Source organism: Salmo salar, chromosome ssa21, assembly GCF_905237065.1.
Source record: "Salmo salar chromosome ssa21, Ssal_v3.1, whole genome shotgun sequence".
NCBI lineage: Eukaryota > Metazoa > Chordata > Actinopteri > Salmoniformes > Salmonidae > Salmo > Salmo salar.
In genome coordinates, this window is record NC_059462.1 from 46,034,484 (window position 1) to 46,057,854 (window position 23,371).

Genomic DNA, 23,371 nt, shown 5'->3' on the forward strand with positions numbered 1-23,371 from the left:
CTATGCTGCACGGCCATCGCTCATCCATATATTTATATGTACATATTCTTAGTAATCCCTTTACATTTGTGTGTATTAGGTAGTTGTTGTGAATTTGTTTGATTACTTGTTATATTACTGCACTGTCGGAACTACAAGCACAAACATTTCGCTACACTCGCATTAACATCTGCTAACCATGTGTATGTGACCAATAAAATTTGATTTACTGTACTTCAGCACTGCATCAGAAATTCTGCCAGCCGGATAGATGAGGGACTGCATGAATCGGTCCAATTCTCAAAATCTATATCCTAAATCAGCAGCACAGTTGTGACATTCATTCAAAGCCATACGCACATTCATGGGTTTGCACAGGTGGTGGATAAACATTGGATGAATGTTGTTGCATATTTTTCATTGCTCCCAGGACAGTGCACCTGTGTTTTTCATGCTCAGAACACACTCCAACCCTGCAGTAGAGAGATTATAAACAGACCGTACACATTGTTCAGAGCAGTCACTATACTTTATTTTAGGGGGAGAAATGGCATAAAATGTCTTCTGTACAATATTTAACTATCACTTCCAACCAAGCCCTGAAACGGTTTTGTTAAATACTTGCAAAACAAAGGCAAAGATGTCATGTTTATTTCGATAGCAGGATGGCCATTTATGACTACGGTGAGAATATCGGCAGGTAACACAAACCTCAGTTACAGTGACACCAATTTTATTGTGATGACGAAAATAATGCGTCACCATAACATAGAAAATGTTAAATGACAACAACAAAAAATCCATAGCTTGTCAAATCTCATATTCCCACAGCACTGTTAACTACACAAGTCTATGGTTACACCATACAATCTGCCTTCAACACTGATCAATGTTGTGGGAAAGTTGAGTTGACAGCTAGGATGTGTGTCTGATTGGTCTGAGGTAATGAATGAGCCAATCCAGGGAGTCTTTGCTAGCCTATATAATAACAATACTTTTTCCTTTGAAAGAGAAGTGAGCATTGTCTGGGCCTTGACATAAATTAATAAAACCATATTTTTTACAATACAATTACATATAAAATGAACATTAAATTCTTTTTTGGAATATTATTAACATGATAAAGGATTGTTTTCTTTTTCACCTTGAGACCATAAAAACAACCTCATGCTAAAATCACTATCTAAAACAACATTCATATGTACATACTGTGCATTTTCCATCCAGTCATCTGCTGTCATAGAGGGGTTTGGCTTATGTTAAGGGGTATACTACAATGTAGGCGACATGCAATGTGTGCCTCCTTAAGAACATGACGGTGTCATAGAAGTAGCTTGTTTGACATGAAAGAAACCTAGAAACCTTCTGAGGCCAGAGGGGGAGTATCTGTTTAGGGAGATAGAGTATCTGCACAGCAGTAGTGTTCCTAAAAAGATATTGTGGAACAAAATATGGATGCAAACAGATTGGATTTGACTTTCCTCTTTAGCGTCAGTGCTAAAAGATAATACAGACACAAAGTGTACATATCAAAATGGCAGCAGTTGCAAATCTGCCTCCCTCTGTTTTTGAAGATTGCTCTTCTGTTGGCTCCCCATGTCTACACTCCTGAATCAGAGTGGCTCCGGTTAGAGCGGAATAGCAAGAGTAGCATAGATGTCAGTCAGTCAGAGAATAAGAAACCCTGAGCTACACGGTGTTAGTCCTACAGATGCCGAGACCGCTTTAAATCCAGAACGTACATGTTGTTGCACTATTGAGTTGGCATACAGTTCTTGCCAGAGAGGATGTACTGGTTTTAAGTCAGAGAATAAACACAAACAGATGATTACATTGATTTAAAAACAAACGCTACATAGAGTGAAAGAAAGTTGGTGCCATGGCAAGAAGCAAACTGTCAGTTCCAACTTTGATTGCATACAGTTAAAACAGTAGAAGCATGGTGTTATTATATCCCTGAACGTCTCTCCTTAAGTGGTAGGATATAACAAAATCTGTCTGATGGAGAGAAGCACAGAATTGAGTCACCAGTGTTTTACTACAATTGGACTACTAATAGAACATATCTGGTTAGACTCTGAAAGCTACAATTGGCAATTTGAATCTGTTATGTGTTGTCTACAGTAGCACATAGCCAAAGTGGTGGACATGCTGTCAGTGATGGAGAATACAAGATTGAGGGGGAACACGTATCGATTTTTATCATGATGGCTACATTAGCAATGTAGAACACCTGACATGATCTGAATAACCCGTCTAAATGGACATCTACCTGAAAACCACAGAAGCCGTAAAGACCTCATGTATGCACCTCTCGACTAAGTTATCCAAAATAATGGCACGAGAATGAGTCAGAGCCTAAAAGCAGAGGGGGGGGTTGTCGTAGAGTAATGTATGCTTCCTGAGACGTATTGAAATACGGTGAAAATAGTAGACTACGAACAGAAAACACCACAAACATGGCAGGGAGAAAGAGCAATACAGTTACAGCGGATTGTAGACATTCGAGTTTAAAATCAAAAGGGGGTTTCAAACAACCGACACCAGCGTCACACTTTTACATAGAGGCTCAAAAACAAAACTAAAAAAGGCATGCGTTTTTAATATTATGTGGACACCGCAAACCTAAAAAGGGAAGTGCTTAAAAATATTTTTCCTCAAATATTTTCATATTTTCAGGGATGTTTAAAAAGTTCAAAACATTTTGGTAAAAACAACAATGCTCACAGTCACATTTGAATAGCAGGGGCAACATAGAAAATACACAAAAAAAATACACAAACAGAAATGAAGAAGGCAGAAACACTTGTTTGTGAATGGCCATTTTGTTGGCATACTCCATTATTTGAAAAAGCTTCAATACCAAACATGTCATCTGAATGTCAATGTCCTGTAGTGGTTTTAGTGTTACAAAGGAAAACATATTTATTTGTAGGATGTACAACTGAGGTATACCTTGTTGAGAGACTCAAGAGGTTGATGGTTATTTGTATAGAAATGCTGTGAAGCAGGTCCGGATAAATAACCTTGATTACGCTGTTCTCTCTCTCTCTCTCTCTCTCTCTCTCAAGCAGCGAAACACAGACATTCAGAAGCTGTTTCTTATTGGCATTACAGTAGTCATTCTGAGAAACACAAACAGAAAATGTGTTTAAAAACCAAGTTGCCCTTTTTTTTCTGCTGAAATGAAGTTAACTGTGTGTCTCGATTCTTCTTCTCTCCTGTTCCGCCTTTTCTTAGAAAAAAAACTGAAGTCAGTCCAGGAAGTACATTTTCCTTTATTTTACAAAAAAATTGTAATATCAACCAAAAGGTCAACTTTAAAATGACTTTGTCCATTGTCAAGGTGCTGGACAAAAATATTTGTTCAGTGAGGGGTCTAGATGATTGATTGTCCACCCTCCCCACCCCCCATCATGCCCTCCCATTTTAAAGGACCTGGGCATGAGGAAGTCTTTAGGTACACATGTAGCTAAATGCAATAGGAACCAGTTTAAAACTGGATCATTCTCCATGAACCCAGGTCCACTAAATGATTTTGGCGCCACTTTGGGTATAATCCCAGAGTTAGCAACAAACGTTGGAAAGAGTCCTGACCTTCTGCTTAGGGAGGCGAGTCTCTCTGGGTTCTGTTCATACGCCTAGTCATAGGCTGGATTCTTTGGGGGGGTAGTCCACGTTGGTCACCATGGTGACGACTGTGACGATCTCCTCGGGCGCGGTGATGTTGTTGAGGCGCTGCATCTGCACCATGCGCTCCTCCACACACCCTGCCGACAGGCGCGCCTCCGCCTCGTGGTCCCAGCACTCCTCGATGGTCTCACACAGCATGGTCAGACCCTGGGAGGGACAGAACACACACACACGGTTACCCTCGGCGACACAAGGGCACAATGACACACATGGAGCGAGGCCCGTGGTGCGTCATGGTGGACAGAGAGAGACCAGACACCATTAAGTTAACTAATCTACTGTTACAGATCCACAAGAGAGGAAACAGATCTGGTAGGAGACACTGAGAAACTGTGAGGAGGAGGCCACTCAGCAGACATATCAGACAGAAATGGCCACTATCTTCTGGACTGGGTGGAGAAATAAAAGTGTCTGCGTTGGGCTCGCGTTAGGATGCTCTGCAGACAGTAGAGATTCAGACAAACCATTTTAGCTAACCATAGTCAAGACATAAACAGATGAGGTAAACAGTGCCCTGGGTCATGGTAAAAATGTGCTTAACAAATCACATAATAAGGTGCATGGACGCACTCTGTGTGCAATAACTGTTTAACATGATTTCTGAATGACTACCTCATCTCTGTACCCAACATATATCATTATCTGTAAGGTCCCTCAGTTGAGCAGTGAATTTAAACACAGATTCAACCACAAAGACCAGAGGTTTTTCAATTCCTCGCAAAGGGAAGGTTGGTAGATGGGTAAAAAAAAAAAGCAGACTTTGAGCATGGTGAAGTTATTAATTACACTTTGGATGGTGTACCAATACACCCAGTCACTAAAAATATACAGGTGTCCTTCCTAACTCAGTTACCGGAGGGGAAGGAAACCGCTGAGGGATTTTACCATGAGGCCCGCAAAACACCAGTCTCAACGTCAACAGTGAAGAGGTGACTCCGGGATGCTGGCCTCCTAGGCATAGTTGAAAAGAAAAGCCATATCTCAGACTGGCCAATAAAAATAAAATATTAAGATGGGCAAAAGAACACAGACACTGGACACAGGAACTCTGCCTAGAAGGCCAGCATCTCGGAGTCGCCTCTTCACTGTTGACGTTGAGACTGGTGTTTTGCGGGTACTATTTAATGAAGCTGCCAGTTGAGGACTTGAGGCATCTGTTTCTCAAACTAGACACTCTAATGTACTTGTCCTCTTGCTCAGTTGTGCACAGGGACCTCCCACTCCTCTTTCTATTCTGGTTAGAGCCAGTTTGCCCTCTTCTGTGAAGGGAGTATTACACAGCGCTGTACGAGATCTTCAGATTCTTGGCAATTTCTTGCATGGAATAGCCTTCATTTCTCAGAACAAGAATAGAGAAGCGAGTTTCAGAAGAAAGTTCTTTGTTTCTGGCCATTTTTAGCCTGTAATTGGACCCACAAATGCTGATGCTCCAGATATTCAACTAGTTTTTTTTTATCAGCACAACAGTTTTCAGCTGTGCTAACATAATTGCAAAAGGGTTTAATAATCTACCGTTTCCAGCTACAATAGTCATTTACAACATTAACAATGTCTACACTGTACTTCTGATCAATTTGATGTTATTTTAATGGACAAAAAAAAATATATATATTTCAAAAACAAGGACATTTCTAAGTGACCCCAAACTTTTGAACGGTAGTGTATATTAGTGTTTTATTATTCATAAATCTTTGACAAATGTTCAAATTTTTCTTCCACTTTGACAGAGTACTGTGTAGATGGTTGACAATATTTTTTTTTTACAATTAAATCAATTTTAATCCCACTTTGTAACACAACAAAGGGGTGTGAATACTTTCTGAAGGCACTGTCCTCCATCTCCTTACTGTTGCATGACAATGGGTATTTGGTCATTTGTGGTAGTCACGGTACTACCCCTTCAGTCAGGTCACAATGGTTGATTGGTTAAGATACATGGTGTATATGTTCTACTCACAGTGTGTTTCTGCCAGCACTCCCTGAGTGTGGGCCTCAGCTTTTTGTGAACTACAACATCCTGCATGTCCTCCAGGGATGGGTGCTGGCCAATCTCCTCCTCAAACGGCAGCATGTACTCATCCACTGGGCCTGAAATAACACAGCAGACTGTTACCTCAACACCACAGTGATCCATTCCAACAAAGAGAAAACCTTCACAAAATGCAATCAATATACCAATCATTACTTTCAGCTAATAAAGAAAATAAAACATTGGTCTAAACACAATCAGTGATCTCTGAGTTTTTCCCCCCAAGGTATTCAGAGCTGATGCTTTGTGTTGTCTAACAGCTCTTGACCAGTGGAGGTCTCCCTCTGGGCAGTGAGTTGCTCTGACCAGGCTCTAACCCAGAGTTGCCCTCCAGTGATAACCAGAGGTCATGCAGGGCGTTCCACATGCTGACCCCCGACACAACAACCCGGGTTAGGCCAGGTCAATACGGCTCCATGGAACCAGACAGACAGAATCCAGACGGAATTCCCTGGATAGACACCAGGACTATGGTAGTGCAGGAAAGGACCCCCCCCCTCCTGGAGAGATACTGTGTATGCTGGCTTCTGCTCCAGCCCTACACCTGATTTAGCTAATCAAGGTTCCGAGTAAAGCTGGAACACAATCCTGCGGTAGTGTAGCTCTCCAGAGAGTATGCTAGGAAGACAGGAAGAGGGTTGGCCACTCCTACTCTGCGTGGGCCACTCCTACTCTGCGTGGGCCACCCCTACCCTGCGTGGGCCACCCCTACCCTGCGTGGGCCACTCCTACTCTGCGTGGGCCACCCCTACCCTGCGTGGGCCACTCCTACCCTGCGTGGGCCACCCCTACTCTGCGTGGGCCACCCCTACCCTGCGTGGGCCACTCCTACCCTGCGTGGGCCACCCCTACTCTGCGTGGGCCACTCCTACTCTGCGTGGGCCACCCCTACTCTGCGTGGGCCACTCCTACCCTGCATGGGCCACCCCTACCCTGCGTGGGCCACCCCTACTCTGCGTGGGCCACTCCTACTCGCGTGGGCCACCCCTACTCTGCGTGGGCCACTCCTACTCTGCGTGGGCCACACCTACACTGCATGGGCCACCCCTACTCTGCGTGGGCCACTCCTACTCTGCGTGGGCCACTCCTACCTGCGTGGGCCACTCCTACTCTGCGTGGGCCACCCCTACTCTGCGTGGGCCACTCCTACTCTGCGTGGGCCACCCCTACTCTGCGTGGGCCACCCCTACCCTGCGTGGGCCACCCCTACTCTGCGTGGGCTACTCCTACCCTGCGTGGGCCACCCCTACTCTGCGTGGGCCACTCCTACTCTGCGTGGGCCACCCCTACCCTGCGTGGGCCACCCCTACTCTGCGTGGGCCACTCCTACCCTGCGTGGGCCACTCCTACTCTGCGTGGGCCGCTACTACTCTATGGTCCTTCCAGGGAGTGTGTTCTTACCGTCAGCAGCCTTGCAGCGTGCGGCCAGCTCCCACAGCACCAGTCCCAGGGCATACATGTCTATCCTCAGGAACGAGTCCCGCTGGAAGTTGATGGCCCCCTCCAGCACCTCAGGGGCCATGTACCTCCGGGTGCCCACCTGGAATGAACAGACGCGCACACACACACACACACACACACACACACACACACACACACACACACACACACACAGACTGGTTAGAGATCAATCTCAATCGGTGGTCCTGCCTGTTTTGGATAATTTACATGCAATTGTCTCAATCTGACATCAGGGAATACAGAGTTCTGCTTGTGCTGAACAGATTGACGATGTTGATGTTTTTTTCTTTGTAACATGAACGTCGAGGTATGCTGACGTTTTTACAGTCATGTAGAACATCATGGACTACACCTTCCACAACCATTCCTCCCATCACTCATCACTCACCTGTCCGTGCGTGTCCCCAGCGGATTTCCCAGCCTCAAACCTCTGGGCCAGGCCAAAGTCAGCGATGCAGGCTGTCAGGTTGGACTTTAGAAGGATATTCTTACTCTTGATATCCCTGTGGATTACAGCAGAACAGAAACACACCAATGAGACAACAGACAGCGCGGGAGAGGAAAGATACCCATCATTTAACAGGATGAATGTTGTGTACTTTGACCTGTTCACCAGACGTCCTAACTGTCCCAGACCTGCTGTTTTCAACTCTCTAGAAAGAGCAGGAGCGGTAGAGATACTCTGAATGATCGGCTATGAAAAGCCAACTGACATTAACTCTTGAGGTGCTGACCTGTTGCACCCTCGACAACTACTGTGATTATTATTATTTGACCATGCTGGTCATTTATGAACATTTGAACATCTTGGCCATGTTCTGTTATAATCTCCACCCGGCACAGCCAGAAGATGACTGGCCACCCCTCATAGCCTGGTTCCTCTCTAGGTTTCTTCCTAGGTCCTGGCTTTTCTAGGGAGTTTTTCCTAGCCACCGTGCTTCTACACCTGCATTGCTTGCTGTTTGGGGTTTTAGGCTGGGTTTCTGTACAGCACTTTGAGATATCAGCTGATGTAAGAAGGGCTATATAAATACATTTGATTTGATTTACTTTCTGGAAGCAGAGTTAGATTTTTGGGGGGGGTAAGTGAAGGAAGGCAGTGGATTGAAAAGACCATCGAAGAGTAGGTCTTTAATGGCAGTGTAATGATAGAGGAACACAAACAGAGATAGGTGACCAGGGAGGATGGGAGAGCAGGGAGCTGACCTGTGGGCGATGGCTGGCTTGTGTCCGTCCTTCAGACCAGGGATGTCTTCATGGAGGTAGGCCAGGCCTCGAGCCGTGGTCTGGGCTATGTGGCACAGCTCGCTCCACGACAACACGTTGGCCTTCAAATAGTCTGTCAACGAGCCCTGGAAATGGAGGCAGACAACCAGTTAATATAACAGCACCTAGCAAATGTGGCTCACCTTGAAGTCAACATGCCACCATACCATCTGACATAATGCCAGCTGATTGTTCTACCTCTAACCACTAGAGGGCAGATATATTCAACACAGATAAAGACCATTCTAGTGTTTTCTGAAAAATAGGAAGGAACAGCTCTATCTAAGGTTGTCTAGTTAATAAATACTGGATCAGTGTTGCTACATAGACTTGCATTTTCACAACGACGCTTGATGTCTTGGGATAAATGTTAAATTCTAGCATGACTTCGTTGAATGAGTTGTGATTTAATTTGCTTTGTTTGTGCTGTGATCTTCTGACCAGCAGGGGGGGCTGTACCTTCTCGTGGTACGCTGTGATCAGCCACAGCTCTATGTCCATGTTGTTTCCCCTCTTCTCTGCTCCCAGGAAGTGGAGCAGGTTCTCATGCCTCATCCCGCTCAGGTTGTAGATCTCATACTCGTTCTGCCATGACTGCTTGTCCTGAGGACGCCAAACACACAGAAAACTGTTCAAGATGTACAATATCAACTGAGAATGGGTTTTGGATTCCTACTAGACATGAAAAGAAAAAAGAAAAAATATGATTGTTATTTAAAAATAGCATAATAATGTATGTTAGGTCATGTCAGTTGCTGCTCAGTGGTCAATCAAGGCCACTGTGGGCTTAGTGATTGGCCTCTAAAGTAGGGGGCTGGTCAGCCCAGGAGGATTACCTAGGGCCTGGAGCTTTAAGACTGATGACGCTCTCTTCTCCCTTCCAAAGAAGCAGAGAAAGCCTCCACACAGCCCTCTGTCCTGCTACTAGTGGTGGTTAGTGGTTACATTACTGTACCTGAATGGGGAATATTTTGACAGCCACGTAATCGTTGAGCAACTGAGCCTTCCACACGCAGCCGAAGCGCCCCCTGGCTTTGATCTCAATCAACTGCAGTGGCTTCTGTCCCAGGATGGGGGAGGGAGGCATGGGCCCCGGGTCCTGCAGAGGAGAAGAGAGAGAAACACACATCAAACTCACTGTTTGTTACACAGACACCAAGCATTAAATGGGACTGCAGTACATTGAAGTAGGATCCAAAATGGCTTCCATGTTGCAGGGCCAATGGTTGGGCTATGGGGAAAAGAGAAACTTTTAACCAGCTGCTGGGCTGGGTGCTATGAAGCTTTGACAGAAGGGGCTTATGGGGGCTAGGGAAGTGATGAGCATGTTAAACTTAAATCACCAACCCGTCTCCTCTCTGGACTACTGGATGAGGCCTGACCTACTTACCGTAGAGTAGCATGGAGGGACTGACTGACTGCTGCAGCACACCTGGTCTGGAGGGATATCTAGACCCGATTTACACTATAGGGCCAACCAGAACCATTCTGTTCTTTCCCGCTCGGCTTGGCCCAGGAGTTTACATTGCCTACTCTGAGCTGAGACCGCCACTTTTGACTGGTACTGTATACTGTAGGTACGGCTCTGATCTGCACTGGAGTCATGTAAAAGCATATGCTCTGCTCTAACTATAGATCATGTTTTATGGGCATGTCCATCATGTCCATCATAGCTCCAGACAGTAAGAAAAACAGACCTTTGCCTCGATACCATCAAGGAAGAGAACTACAGGATACCATCAAGGAAGAGAACTATAGGATACCATCAAGGAAGAGAACTACAGGATACCATCAAGGAAGAGAACTATAGGATACCATCAAGGAAGAGAACTACAGGATACCATCAAGGAAGAGAACTATAGGATACCATCAAGGAAGAGAACTATAGGATACCATCAAGGAAGAGAACTATAGGATACCATCAAGGAAGAGAACTACAGGATACCATCAAGGAAGAGAACTATAGGATACCATCAAGGAAGAGAACTACAGGATACCATCAAGGAAGAGAACTACAGGATACCATCAAGGAAGAGAACTATAGGATACCATCAAGGAAGAGAACTACAGGATACCATCAAGGAAGAGAACTATAGGATACCATCAAGGAAGAGAACTATAGGATACCATCAAGGAAGAGAACTACAGGATACCATCAAGGAAGAGAACTACAGGATACCATCAAGGAAGAGAACTACAGGATACCATCAAGGAAGAGAACTACAGGATACCATCAAGGAAGAGAACTATAGGATACCATCAAGGAAGAGAACTATAGGATACCATCAAGGAAGAGAACTACAGGATACCATCAAGGAAGAGAACTACAGGATACCATCAAGGAAGAGAACTACAGGATACCATCAAGGAAGAGAACTATAGGATACCATCAAGGAAGAGAACTACAGGATACCATCAAGGAAGAGAACTACAGGATACCATCAAGGAAGAGAACTACAGGATACCATCAAGGAAGAGAACTACAGGATACCATCAAGGAAGAGAACTACAGGATACCATCAAGGAAGAGAACTACAGGATACCATCAAGGAAGAGAACTACAGGATACCATCAAGGAAGAGAACTATAGGATACCATCAAGGAAGAGAACTACAGGATACCATCAAGGAAGAGAACTACAGGATACCATCAAGGAAGAGAACTACAGGATACCATCAAGGAAGAGAACTATAGGATACCATCAAGGAAGAGAACTACAGGATACCATCAAGGAAGAGAACTACAGGATACCATCAAGGAAGAGAACTACAGGATACCATCAAGGAAGAGAACTATAGGATACCATCAAGGAAGAGAACTATAGGATACCATCAAGGAAGAGAACTATAGGATACCATCAAGGAAGAGAACTACAGGATACCATCAAGGAAGAGAACTACAGGATACCATCAAGGAAGAGAACTACAGGATACCATCAAGGAAGAGAACTACAGGATACCATCAAGGAAGAGAACTATAGGATACCATCAAGGAAGAGAACTACAGGATACCATCAAGGAAGAGAACTACAGGATACCATCAAGGAAGAGAACTACAGGATACCATCAAGGAAGAGAACTACAGGATACCATCAAGGAAGAGAACTACAAAGGCAGGATGATGCTGATGATGACAGACTGATTAAGAGGTGTTCTGGTCGCCGTAGTGACGGACCATGACCATTCTGTGTCTACAGACTGTTACAGGTCTATACAGATGTCCGATCTCAATTTAAACCAATTTTCTACGGCAGGAAAATATTTATGCAGCAACAGGGAATGTGAATTATTATGTGGATTATAATTCATGGACCATTTTTGTAGGGGTTGATACATTTTTCTTCACGACAAATTAAGTCTGAAATTTCAAAAGCGGAAATTAAACTTTTGAAGCGTTTTTAAAACTCAAATACACTAGAAGTTTGCGTTTCCTGGCTGCTTGCCTGCTTCAATGAGGGCCGCTATTGGTCCTCTAATGAATTAGTTGAATAGCAGGGAAGGTAGCCTCTTTAATGTCAGAGAATGTTTATCTTTCCCCATAGGTTGTACACATAATGGCCTGCATGCGTACAGCCAGAACAGGAAGGGAAGGATAGACAGATTAATGACGGCAAAGGAGGAACAGGAAGGAGGGAAGAGGGAAACCAAGTGAAAGAGGGCAGCATATAGGGCAGGATATATAGCCTGGGCCTAAAGCCTGCAGTCCAGACCTAGCCGCAGCCACACCCTGCACCTCTAGCTGTCTTCACAGTGTTCAAGGTCATGTTTACGTTGCCATTCTCTCAAGTGATCAATCATAGCACAGGCACTTGTAAAAATGAAAACAATGTCATTTTTATGGTCCAGCTGTCCCTGTAGGCTAGGACCGGGCTGAGAGGCCTAACATTTATCATCTGTGTGACACATTCTTTTGTCTTCAACAGGAGAATCAATATTGATGTTTGCAAGCTACTGAGAACGGTTATCCTTGTACTGACTTAGCTATACTGCAAACCAGCAGGCACTGAGTCGCTTCTGTTCAAAATGGTTATTATATTTAAGTAGCCTATAACTGTTGGTGTGTGTGTGTGTGTGTGTGTGTGTGTGTGGTTAGCCACCATTCTCCCACCCCACATTGATATAAGACACCATATCGATCATTTCACCATCACGTTCTTTGGCTGCATTCATAGCATGCTCAGACTCTTGCATTCCAACCAATAAGCCAACGGTCCATGCACTTCCCTCCTGCTGCTGAATCCCAAACAGGACAGTGGATTTAGCGTATATCCGTGCACATCAAAAAATGAAAATAACAGCGAGCAGTTTCAAACTCATATAGACATGAATGGTGCATCTGAGGTGGTGGGAGTCTCAAGCTTGAGGGATTTGATAAATCATATTCACAAGAGATGCAGAAACTGTGAACAGATCGTAACCAACTGCTGAATGAGAGAGACTTCTCTTACCTCTATCATAATATGAAAGGTGTGCTAGTTAAGGAAAGAGGTGGAAAGAAAACAACATTTCCAGCATGAGAGACAAAACAAATGGCAGCTGAGCTGATGACCTGTGGCCAGAGGATATGTTAACACCACTCCTGACCTAGGATCAGGGACACCAAGGGTCTGTCCTGAGAGTCAAACGTGGCTTCAACGGACCTCAACAACAAGAATGGGCCATTGTTACACAGCAACATCTGGAAGAAATAACCAGTCAACTGTGAGTTCCCCTGCTCACCTGCAGCCACGTTTTCAAGTCACGACAACATCTGACAGTCTATTAGCCTGCCCTGCTCTGCCCTGTCCTGTCCTGCTCTGCCCTGTCCTGTCCTGCTCTGCCCTGTCCTGTCCTGCTCTGCCCTGTCCTGTCCTGCCCTGTCTTGCCCTGTCCTGTCCTGTCCTGCTCTGCCCTGACCTTCCCTGCTCTGCTCTGCCCTGTCCTTCCCTGCTCTGCCCTGTCCTACTCTGCCCTGCTCTGCCCTGTCCTGCTCTGCCCTGTCCTGCTCTGCTCTGCCCTGTCCTGTCCTGCTCTGACCTGCCCTGCTCTGTCCTGCCCTGCTCTGCCCTGCCCTGTTCTGCCCTGCTCTGCCCTGTCCTGCTCTGCCCTGCCCTGTCCTGCCCTGTCCTGCCCTGCCTGAGAAAGCTCTCTCTTTCTCCCAGAACTGACTCTGACTCTAAACCCTGTTACAATACAATCCTATTGAATCTCCAGCCAATTCATTCCTGTTTCCACCATTCACACACCACTGACCGATGACGCAATAGGGCGAAGGGAGTGACTAACAAAACTCCTGGGCAAATCCTAACTAGTAATGGTGTGTGACACAATGGCAGTATGTTAAGCGTATGTGTGTGAGGAGAGAGGCTGCAGTCCGCCTGCTAACACCAGGTTTTCAAGCACAGCTCTGTGTGTATATTATAGTGTGTTCAGCCTGAGGACACTGTAAAAATGACAAGCTGACTGGAAGCATTTCAGCGGCTGCCAACAATTCCCTCAGAATTTAGCAATGGCTGTTACAGAGTGTTATTACGCTTCTGGTCCCTTCCCTCCCGACACACCGTCAAGCAAGTACACACAATTTCTTCACACGCACGCATACACACACACAGCTACATGCTACTGTAACATGTACAATTATTTGAGTGAGTGTGTGTGACTCAGTGAGCAAGTGATACATGTGTGTGAGTACTGATGTGTGTGACTACAGATGTGTGTGAGTACAGATGTGTGTGAGTACAGATGTCTGTGAGTACAGATGTGTAAGAGTACAGATGTCTGTGAGTACAGATGTCTGTGAGTACAGATGTCTGTGAGTACAGATGTCTGTGAAAGCCAGAGCCTGCTGAAGTAAGCAAGCCCATGAGAATGTCAGACAGTCCAGAATGTAGTAGAAATAAGAGTATAAAATGAAATCCCAGGCAGCGGTAACACCTGCGCCTGTGAAATAAAGCTGACCAAGGACTTAGAAGGACCCAGGTGACAGTAAGCAGAGTACGCCAAGACAGGTGCACTTTGTGTTGATTTGTCTGTCATTTCAGTGAGCCGTTGGTAGTGGAGGGAAAGGAAGGGTTGTAGCAGTGAAGCTGTATGACCTGTAGGCAGTGAGTGAGGAGAGACACTAAGGATGGTTAAAAGGCTGTGTGCCCTTTGTCTCTCTCCCTCCCTCTCTCTCTTTCCATCCCTCGCTCCATTTCCCTCCCTCCCTCCCTCCCTCTCTCTCTCTCTCTCTCTCTGCTGAAGGACATGCTTACTCAAAAGGTGCCTTTATAAGGCTGATGAATAATGAACTCCACTCCACCCCCCTCCCCTATACCGTCTTCTCCTCTCCTCTCCTCTCCACTCCACCCCCTTCTATCCTCTTCTACTCTCCTCTCTCCTTCCCCCCCCCCTCTTTCCCCTCCTCTCCTCTCTTCCCCCTCTCTCCCGTCTTCTCCTCTTCCCCTGTGTGATAAATGGTAATATATGGTACCACAGTGTAAATGCATACCTTGACTTGTTTGGGAAGAATGGGTAGAATGAAAAGCACTTAATGTGCAGTAGCATATATTATATACCAGCATGACTGGAAAGCCTGTGCTATAAAATCAGGCAGCTGGCTGTAGATGGTCCAGCAGATAACAGCAGCTTCTTGGAGATAAGGGGTCGGCAATAGTGATGGGGGAAAAAAATGGAGTTCCATATCGGATTATATTATTTTTGACAATATATCGTATCGTTTCGACAATGTCGCAATATTATTTTTGCGCTAGCTGGCTGTAACTGCACCAAAACTCCAGTATTTTTCCTTCATAGTTTGTTCTCCATCTTCTTTTTAAATAGGGAGCAAATTAGTTTTCAGCACTTTTATTTCCATGACTGTTAGAAACTGGTTTTCTCATGGCTCTCTCTTGTCCCTCTGCAGCAGCCATATGGTGAGTAACGCTGATAATCACAATACATATCTAATCGGCACCTAAGTATCGTGATAATATCGTATCGTGAGGTCCCTGGCAATTCCCAGCCCTAGTCAGCAAAAGGCGGCCCGCAAGTGATTTTGTTTGGCTTTGTTTTACCAAAGTCAGTTTTGGTAAAAAGACCAAATCACCTGGAATTCATCAAAAAATGTGATTAATTTAGGAAATCTGTTCCCCAAGTATTCCCACGAAAAAGAAAAAAAAAATGTAATCAAGGTATGAAATGATTGTATTTGAAAATGACAATCTCCTTTTGAGCTTAGCTGTGGTCAATTTGCAATGTACAAACTATTATAATTCCGTTCTGGCCCCCCGACCATCCGCTCCGCGGCTGAATCTATTTGCTAGCCCTGCTGTAGATGGTCCAGCAGATAACAGCAGATGAAGAAGACACTGCTGAAACATGGTGGTGGCTAGGCAGCATTAACACTAAAACCGCTAAAGCAGTCATTTTAACTGCTCATTATTTTATTTCTGTGCCATTTTTTAAGTCATGCCCCCCTCCGTCCTTGATTTTTCTTAAAAAAGTCTATATAACACACTGTCGTTGTCCGAATCTTAATATCACAAACAGAACTGGAGTTATAACTAGTTTTAGGAGGGCATGTCATTTAAATGGTTTCCCCTGTTGCCTCTCCTTCTCTCGACAGTAGGGCCTGCTCCGCTCTTTCTCCCGACAGTAGGGCCTGCTCCTCTCCTTCAGACAGTAGGGCCTGCTCCTCTCCTTCTCCCGACAGTAGGGCCTGCTCCGCTCTTTCTCCCGACAGTAGGGCCTGCTCCTCTCCTTCTCCAGACAGTAGGGCCTGCTCCTCTCCTTCTTCAGACAGTAGGGCCTGCTCCTCTCCTTCTCCAGACAGTAGGGCCTGCTCCTCTCCTTCTCCCGACAGTAGGGCCTGCTCCTCTCCTTCTCCCGACAGTAGGGCCTGCTCCTCTCCTTCTCCAGACAGTAGAGCCTGCTCTGCTCTTTCTCCCGACAGTAGGGCCTGCTCCTCTCCTTCTCCAGACAGTAGGGCCTGCTCCGCTCTTTCTCCCGACAGTAGGGCCTGCTCCTCTCCTTCTCCCGACAGTAGGGCCTGCTCCTCTCCTTCTCCAGACAGTAGGGCCTGCTCCTCTCCTTCTCCAGACAGTAGGGCCTGCTCCTCTCCTTCTCCAGACAGTAGGGCCTGCTCCTCTCCTTCTTCAGACAGTAGGGCCTGCTCCTCTCCTTCTTCAGACAGTAGGGCCTGCTCCTCTCCTTCTTCAGACAGTAGGGCCTGCTCCTCTCCTTCTTCAGACAGTAGGGCCTGCTCCTCTCCTTCTCCAGACAGTAGGGCCTGCTCCTCTCCTTCTCCCGACAGTAGGGCCTGCTCCTCTCCTTCTCTCGACAGTAGGGCCTGCTCCGCTCTTTCTTCCGACAGTAGGGCCTGCTCCTCTCCTTCTTCAGACAGTAGGGCCTGTTCCTCTCCTTCTTCAGACAGTAGGGCCTGCTCCTCTCCTTCTCCAGACAGTAGGGCCTGCTCTGCTCTTTCTCCCGACAGTAGGGCCTGCTCCTCTCCTTCTCCAGACAGTAGGGCCTGCTCCTCTCCTTCGTCAGACAGTAGGGCCTGTTCCTCTCCTTCTCCAGACAGTAGGGCCTGCTCCTCTCCTTCTTCAGACAGTAGGGCCTGCTCCTCTCCTTCTTCAGACAGTAGGTCCTGCTCCTCTCCTTCTTCAGACAGTAGGGCCTGCTCCTCTCCTTCTTCAGACAGTAGGGCCTGCTCCTCTCCTTCTCCAGACAGTAGGGCCTGCTCCTCTCCTTCTTCAGACAGTAGGGCCTGCTCCTCTCCTTCGTCAGACAGTAGGGCCTGTTCCTCTCCTTCTCCAGACAGTAGGGCCTGTTCCTCTCCTTCTTCAGACAGTAGGGCCTGCTCCTCTCCTTCTTCAGACAGTAGGGCCTGCTACGCTCCTTCTTCAGACAGTAGGGCCTGTTCCTCTCCTTCTTCAGACAGTAGGGCCTGCTCCTCTCCTTCTTCAGACAGTAGGGCCTGCTCCTCTCCTTTGTCAGACAGTATGGCCTGCTCCTCTCCTTCTTCAGACAGTAGGTCCTGTTCCTCTCCTTCTCCAGACAGTAGGCCTGCTACGCTCCTTCTTCAGACAGTAGGGCCTGTTCCTCTCCTTCTTCAGACAGTAGGGCCTGCTCCTCTCCTTCTTCAGACAGTAGGGCCTGCTCCTCTCCTTTGTCAGACAGTATGGCCTGTTCCTCTCCTTCTCCAGACAGTAGGGCCTGCTACGCTCCTTCTTCAGACAGTAGGGCCTGTTCCTCTCCTTCTCCAGACAGTAGGGCCTGCTCCTCTCCTTCTTCAGACAGTAGGGCCTGCTACGCTCCTTCTTCAGACAGTAGGGCCTGCTCCTCTCCTTCTTCAGACAGTAGGGCCTGCTCCTCTCCTTCTTCAGACAGTAGGGCCTGCTCCTCTCCTTCTTCAGACAGTATGGCCTGCTCCTCTCCTTCTTCAGACAGTAGGGCCTGCTCCTCTCCTTCTTCAGACAGTAGGGCCTGCTCCTCTCCTTCTCCAGACAGTAGGGCCTGCTCCTCTCCTTCTTCAGACAGTATGGCCTGCTCCTCTCCTTCTTCAGACAGTATGGCCTGCTCCTCTCCTTCTCCAGATAGTAGGGCCTGCTACGCTCCTTCTCCCTACAGTTGAAAGTGTAGTGCCCCAGCTTATAATCACCTCGATAATTGCCTCAAAACGGAACCGAAACAGATTTTACACATATTCAATAAATTAAGTATGATGGGGAATGATGCATAACTATGTACAGTTGAAGTCGGAAGTTTACATACACCTTAGCCAACTACATTTAAACTCCGTTTTTCACAATTCCTGACATTAAATCCTAGAAACAATTCCCTGTCTTAGGTCAGTTAGGATCACCACTTTATTTTAAGAATGTGAAATGTCAGAATAATAGTAGAGAGAATGATTTATTTCAGCTTTTATTTCTTTCATCACATTCCCAGTTGGTCAGAAGTTTACATACACTCAATTAGTATTTGGTAGCATTGTCTTTAAATTGTTTAACTTGGGTCAAATGTTTTGGGTAGCCTTCCACAAGCTTCCCACAATAAGTTGGGTGAATTTTGGCCTATTCCTCCTGACAGAGCTGGTGTAAATGTGTCAGGTTTGTAGGCCTCCTTGCTCGCACACACTTTTTCAATTCTGCCCACAAATTTTCTATAGGATTGACATCAGGGCTTTGTGATGGCCACTTTGTTGTCCTCAAGCCATTTTGCCCAACTTTGGAAGTACGCTTGGCGTCATTGTCCATTTGGAAGACCCATTTGCGACCAAGCTTTAACTTCCTGACTGATGTCTTGAGATGTTGCTTCAATATATCCACATAATTTTCCTGCCTCATGATGCCATCTATTTTGTGAAGTGCACTAGTCCCTCCTGCAGCAAAGCACCCCCACATCATGATGCTGCCACCCTCGTGCTTCAAGGTTGGGATGGTGTTCTTTGGCTTGCAAGCCTCACCCTTTTTCCTCCAAACATAACGACGGTCATTATGGCCAAACAGTTCTATTTTTGTTTCATCAGACCAGCGGACATTTCTCCAAAAAGTACAATCTTTGTCCCCATGTGCAGTTGCAAACTGTAGTCTGGCTTTTTAATGGTGGTTTTGGAGCAGTTGCTTCTTCCTTGCTGAGCGGCCTTTCAGGTTATGTCGATATAGGACTTGTTTCACTGTGGATATATATACTTTTGTACCGGTTTCCTCCAGCATCTTCACAAGGTCCTTTGCTGTTGTTCTGGGATTGATTTGCACTTTTGCACCAAAGTACGTTCATCTCTAGGAGACAGAACACGTCTCCTTCCTGAGCGGTATGACGGCTGCGTGGTCCCATGGTGTTTATACTTGCTTACTACTGCTTGTACAGATGAACGTGGTACCTTCAGGCGTTTGGAAATTGCTCCCAAGGATAAACCAGACTTGTGGAGGTCTAAAAAATGTTTCTTTTGAGGTCTTGGCTGATTTCTTTGAATTTTACCAGGATGTCAAGCAAAGAGGCACTGAGTTTGAAGGTAGGCCTTGAAATACATCCACAGGTACACCTCCAATTGACTCAAATGATGTAAATTAGCCTATCAGAAGCTTCTAAAGCCATGACATCATTTTCTGGAATTTTCCAAGCTTGTGTCATGCACAAAGTAGATGTCCTAACCGACTTGCCAAAACTATAGTTGGTTAACAAGAAATTTGTGGAGTGGTTGAAAAACGAGTTTTAATGACTTCAACCTAAGTGTATGTAAATGTCCGACTTAAACTGTGATTACCAATTGTGAATTAAGAACAGGACGGGCCATTATATTGTATTGATACACTGTAATTCTAATCTGTAAATGGTATGTACCCTATAACAGTCCACTGAATCCAAGCAGTCTTATCAGTCTACTCTGACCTACTTGGAGTAGGGTACACAGTGAGAGCGTGCATAATTGTACATGCTCAATGGCTTTCAAAATCTGCGAAAATACCCACATCGGCAGCAGGTGAGCAAGTTTCGGGAATGTGGTGATGAGGCTTGTGGAACCTTACATTGGCAAGGGGACAAATGTCACAGTGGACAATTTCTTCACTTCATCATCATTAACGAATAAGTTACTTGCAAAGAAAACAAATCTGTCTGACACCACGAACAAAGTGAATCGGAAGCTTCTCCCTCTGCAAAATAAGGCATCTGCACAGCCGTTGTAGTCCACAACGGTGCTGAAGAGTGACAAGATGACGGGAGAACTGGAGACTATTACGCACTACAACCAAACAAAGTTATGTCAAAGTGTGTCAAGCAAGTGAAAGGTATGAAAACTGTGTCAACTGTTAGGACAAGGGATAACTGCTAAGTCAACTGTTAGGACAAGGGATAACATATATATATATATATATTTTTTATATAGCTTTTACCGTACTCTAACACATATGCTTTCTGTCTCATAGTTGTAACAAAAGGTATTCTACAAATAATTTTTTTTTTTTTTTTTTTAATATAGCCTTGTAACATAAATTATATTGTAATATAATTAAAAAGTATTCTAAAATTAAACCTAGACCTTCATAAACACAACCAAATGATTATTTTTGCGACAGTATATATGAAATGTATTCATTACACTGTTAGAATGTTGCAGTCAGCTTGAAGGGGGTTCCGTAGAGGCCCAGTGGTTCTACTGTTAATGAAAATATGGCTTGTTATTGATCAAACTCAGGCATGTCTCATTGACCTGCGTGCAGCAAGCTTTTTTATAGCCATAAGGGAAGGGGGAGGAGCAGAGAGAGAAAGCGAGGGAGCAGAGAGAGCGAGAGCATGCATTATTTATCCACCCTCCCCCTCTCCTCTCCGAACGAGCAAACGCTTTCCTGTGCTTAGTGTTTTGTGGTGCGGGCGATGACAAGTGGGCGAGAACCACACACACACACACACATATATACACACACACACACACACACACACTTAATTGCCCTCTTCAATCCGCCTCTCATGATTATCAAGTACTGTACTTGCATAGGACGCCCATACTGAGAAAGGACCACTCATCCTAGCTAGGCCTAACCAGCCTTCCTTCTATCTGTCTCTTACAGACCCTGTTACACCGATTCTGAGCCAGGTTCATGTACAGCATGTCGACCGGTCTTCTAACTATTATAACACCAATGCAGGAGTGGACATTGGTTCTAAAATCAGCACTGATGTTCTTATGTCAGAGAAGAGGGTCTCTTTGTAAAGAGAGGTCGAGTGCCCTTTGGTTCAGGAGCCTCAAAAGGGGTCGACGTGACCTCTGAATTTATAGATAATCCACACCACATGATCCACATGATTAACAGTGGTAAACAGTGTTAAATAACACTAATATGTGAAAACAATATTTTGCTTGAACAACTATTTCATTTTGTCATTATAACAAGGTTGGTAGAAACATGTGGAAATGTGTTGCAGCTCAAGTCGACTACAAAACCCACAATACAAAGCTCTCTCTCTGTGCTGGCTGACTAGCTGGTTAGCTAGCAAACGTAACAACACACAATAATACCAAAGTCAATATCAGCATGTAAAGTAGCTAGCTAGCTGTAAAAGCACCTAAACAAACTGCACTACTAATTTAGGAGCCTCTCATCGAGATCAACTTGCAGTTCGTCTCAAGTGCAGAGTACGTTGCTATGGCAACACCAGCCCTTTCCCACATTTCCCTCAGACACACAGGGCACATTGCGAGATAGTACTTGAAGGAGAAACTGAGGTGAATAATTTGATACACGGTTTAGATTGAGCACATCTAAGCGAAATCTATACTTTGTCATGACAATATAAACGGATGAATGTGTTCTAGACAAGTATGACCATACCATCTATTAACTGATTTGGGGATCTTTTAAAAGAGTTAGTGTCCCCCCCCCCCCATCTCCAGTAACAAGAACCACACGTCTGTGACCCGTTCCAACACGATTTCCTGACTTCACAGACTGACCAAAAAAATGTCGATTTTACCCACTGATAGAACATACAGTACCAGTCAAAAGTTTAGACACACCTACTCATTCAAGGGTTTTTCTTTATTTGTACTATTTTATACATTGTAGAATAATAGTGAAGACATTCTCTCAACCAGCTTCATGAGGTAGTCACCTGGAATGCATTTAAATTAACAGGTGTGCCTTATTAAAAGTTCATTTGCTTGAGCCAATCAGTTGTGTTGCGACAAGGTAGGGATGGTATACAGAAGACAGCCCTATTTGGTGAAAGGCCAAGTCCATATTATGGGAAGAACAGCTCAAATAAGCAAAGAGAAACGACAGTCCATCATTACTTTAAGACATGAAGGTCAGTCAATCAGGAACAAAGTTTTCTTCAAGTGTAGTCGCAAAAAGTTACCTCTGCTGCAGAGGATAAGTTCATTAGAGTTACCAGCCACAGAAATTGCAGCCCAAATAAATGCTTCACAGAGTTCAAGTAGCAGACATATGTCAACATCAACTGTTCATAGGAACAGGCCTCCATGGTCGAATTGCTGCAAAGAAACCACTATTAAAGGACACCAATAAGAAGAAGGGACTTGCTTGGGACAAGAAACACGAGCAATGGACTTTAGACCGGTGGAAATCTGTCCTTTGGTCTGATGAGTCCAAATTCTAGATTTTTGGTTGCAACCACCGTATCTTTGTGAGACGCAGAGTAGGTGAACAGATGATCTCTGCATGTGTGGTTCTCACCGGGAAGCATGGAGGAGGTGTGATGGTGTGATGCTGCTTTGCTGGTGACACTGTGTGATTTATTTAGAATTCAAGGCACACTTAACCAGCATGGCTACCACAGCATTCTACCACAGCCATCCCATCTGGTTTGCGCTTAGTTTGACTGTCATGTGTTTTTCAACAGGACAATGACCCAACACACCTCCAGGCTGTGTAAGGGCTATTTGACCAAGAAGGACAGTGATGGAGTGCTGCATCAGATGACCTGGCCTCCACAATCACCCGACCTCAACCCAATTGAGATGGTTTGGGATGAGTTGTACCGCAGAGTGAAGGAAAAGCAGCCAACAAGTGCTCAGAATATGTGGGAAAAGCATTCCAGGTGAAGCCGGTTGAAAGAATGCCAAGAGTGTGCAAAGCTGTCATAAAGGCAAAAGGTGGCTACTTTTAAGAATCTAAAATATATTTTGATTTATTTAAAGCTTTTTTGGTTACTACATGGTATGTGCTATTTGATAGTTGGGATGTCTTCACTATTATTCTACAATGTAGAAAATAGTAAAAATAAAGAAAAACCCTTGAATGAGTAGGTGTGTCCAAACTTTTGACTGGTACTGCAGGCTTTCACTTAACTGACAGGAGTTTCATGATTTTTTTTCTGGAAGGTGGATTAGGGCATCACTTTAACTTGAGACTGTTGCAGCTGTGGCACAACCTCAGGAACATCAGAAGGGATGCCTGTCTGCCTATGTAGAAATAGTCAATAAAGATGATAAAAGAACAGCATGGCTCCTCACATCTAC

General features: G+C 45.2%; 1 protein-coding gene across 2 annotated transcripts in view; it reads right to left on the reverse strand.

Moving 5' to 3' along the window:
- Nucleotides 1–489: 489 nt before the first annotated feature.
- Nucleotides 490–23,371, reverse strand: part of LOC106582410 (activin receptor type-2A) — a 59,879-nt gene continuing 36,997 nt past the window's right edge. For both annotated transcript variants that reach the window (XM_014165502.2, XM_014165503.2), the window contains exons 6-12: nt 9,384–9,527; nt 8,888–9,031; nt 8,369–8,514; nt 7,551–7,665; nt 7,103–7,241; nt 5,630–5,760; nt 490–3,819 (exon numbers count right to left, since the gene is read on the reverse strand). In XM_014165502.2, the coding sequence (XP_014020977.1) occupies nt 3,625–3,819; nt 5,630–5,760; nt 7,103–7,241; nt 7,551–7,665; nt 8,369–8,514; nt 8,888–9,031; nt 9,384–9,527 (1,014 nt within the window). In that variant the 3' untranslated portion in view covers nt 490–3,624. The remainder of the gene's footprint in view (nt 3,820–5,629; nt 5,761–7,102; nt 7,242–7,550; nt 7,666–8,368; nt 8,515–8,887; nt 9,032–9,383; nt 9,528–23,371) is intronic.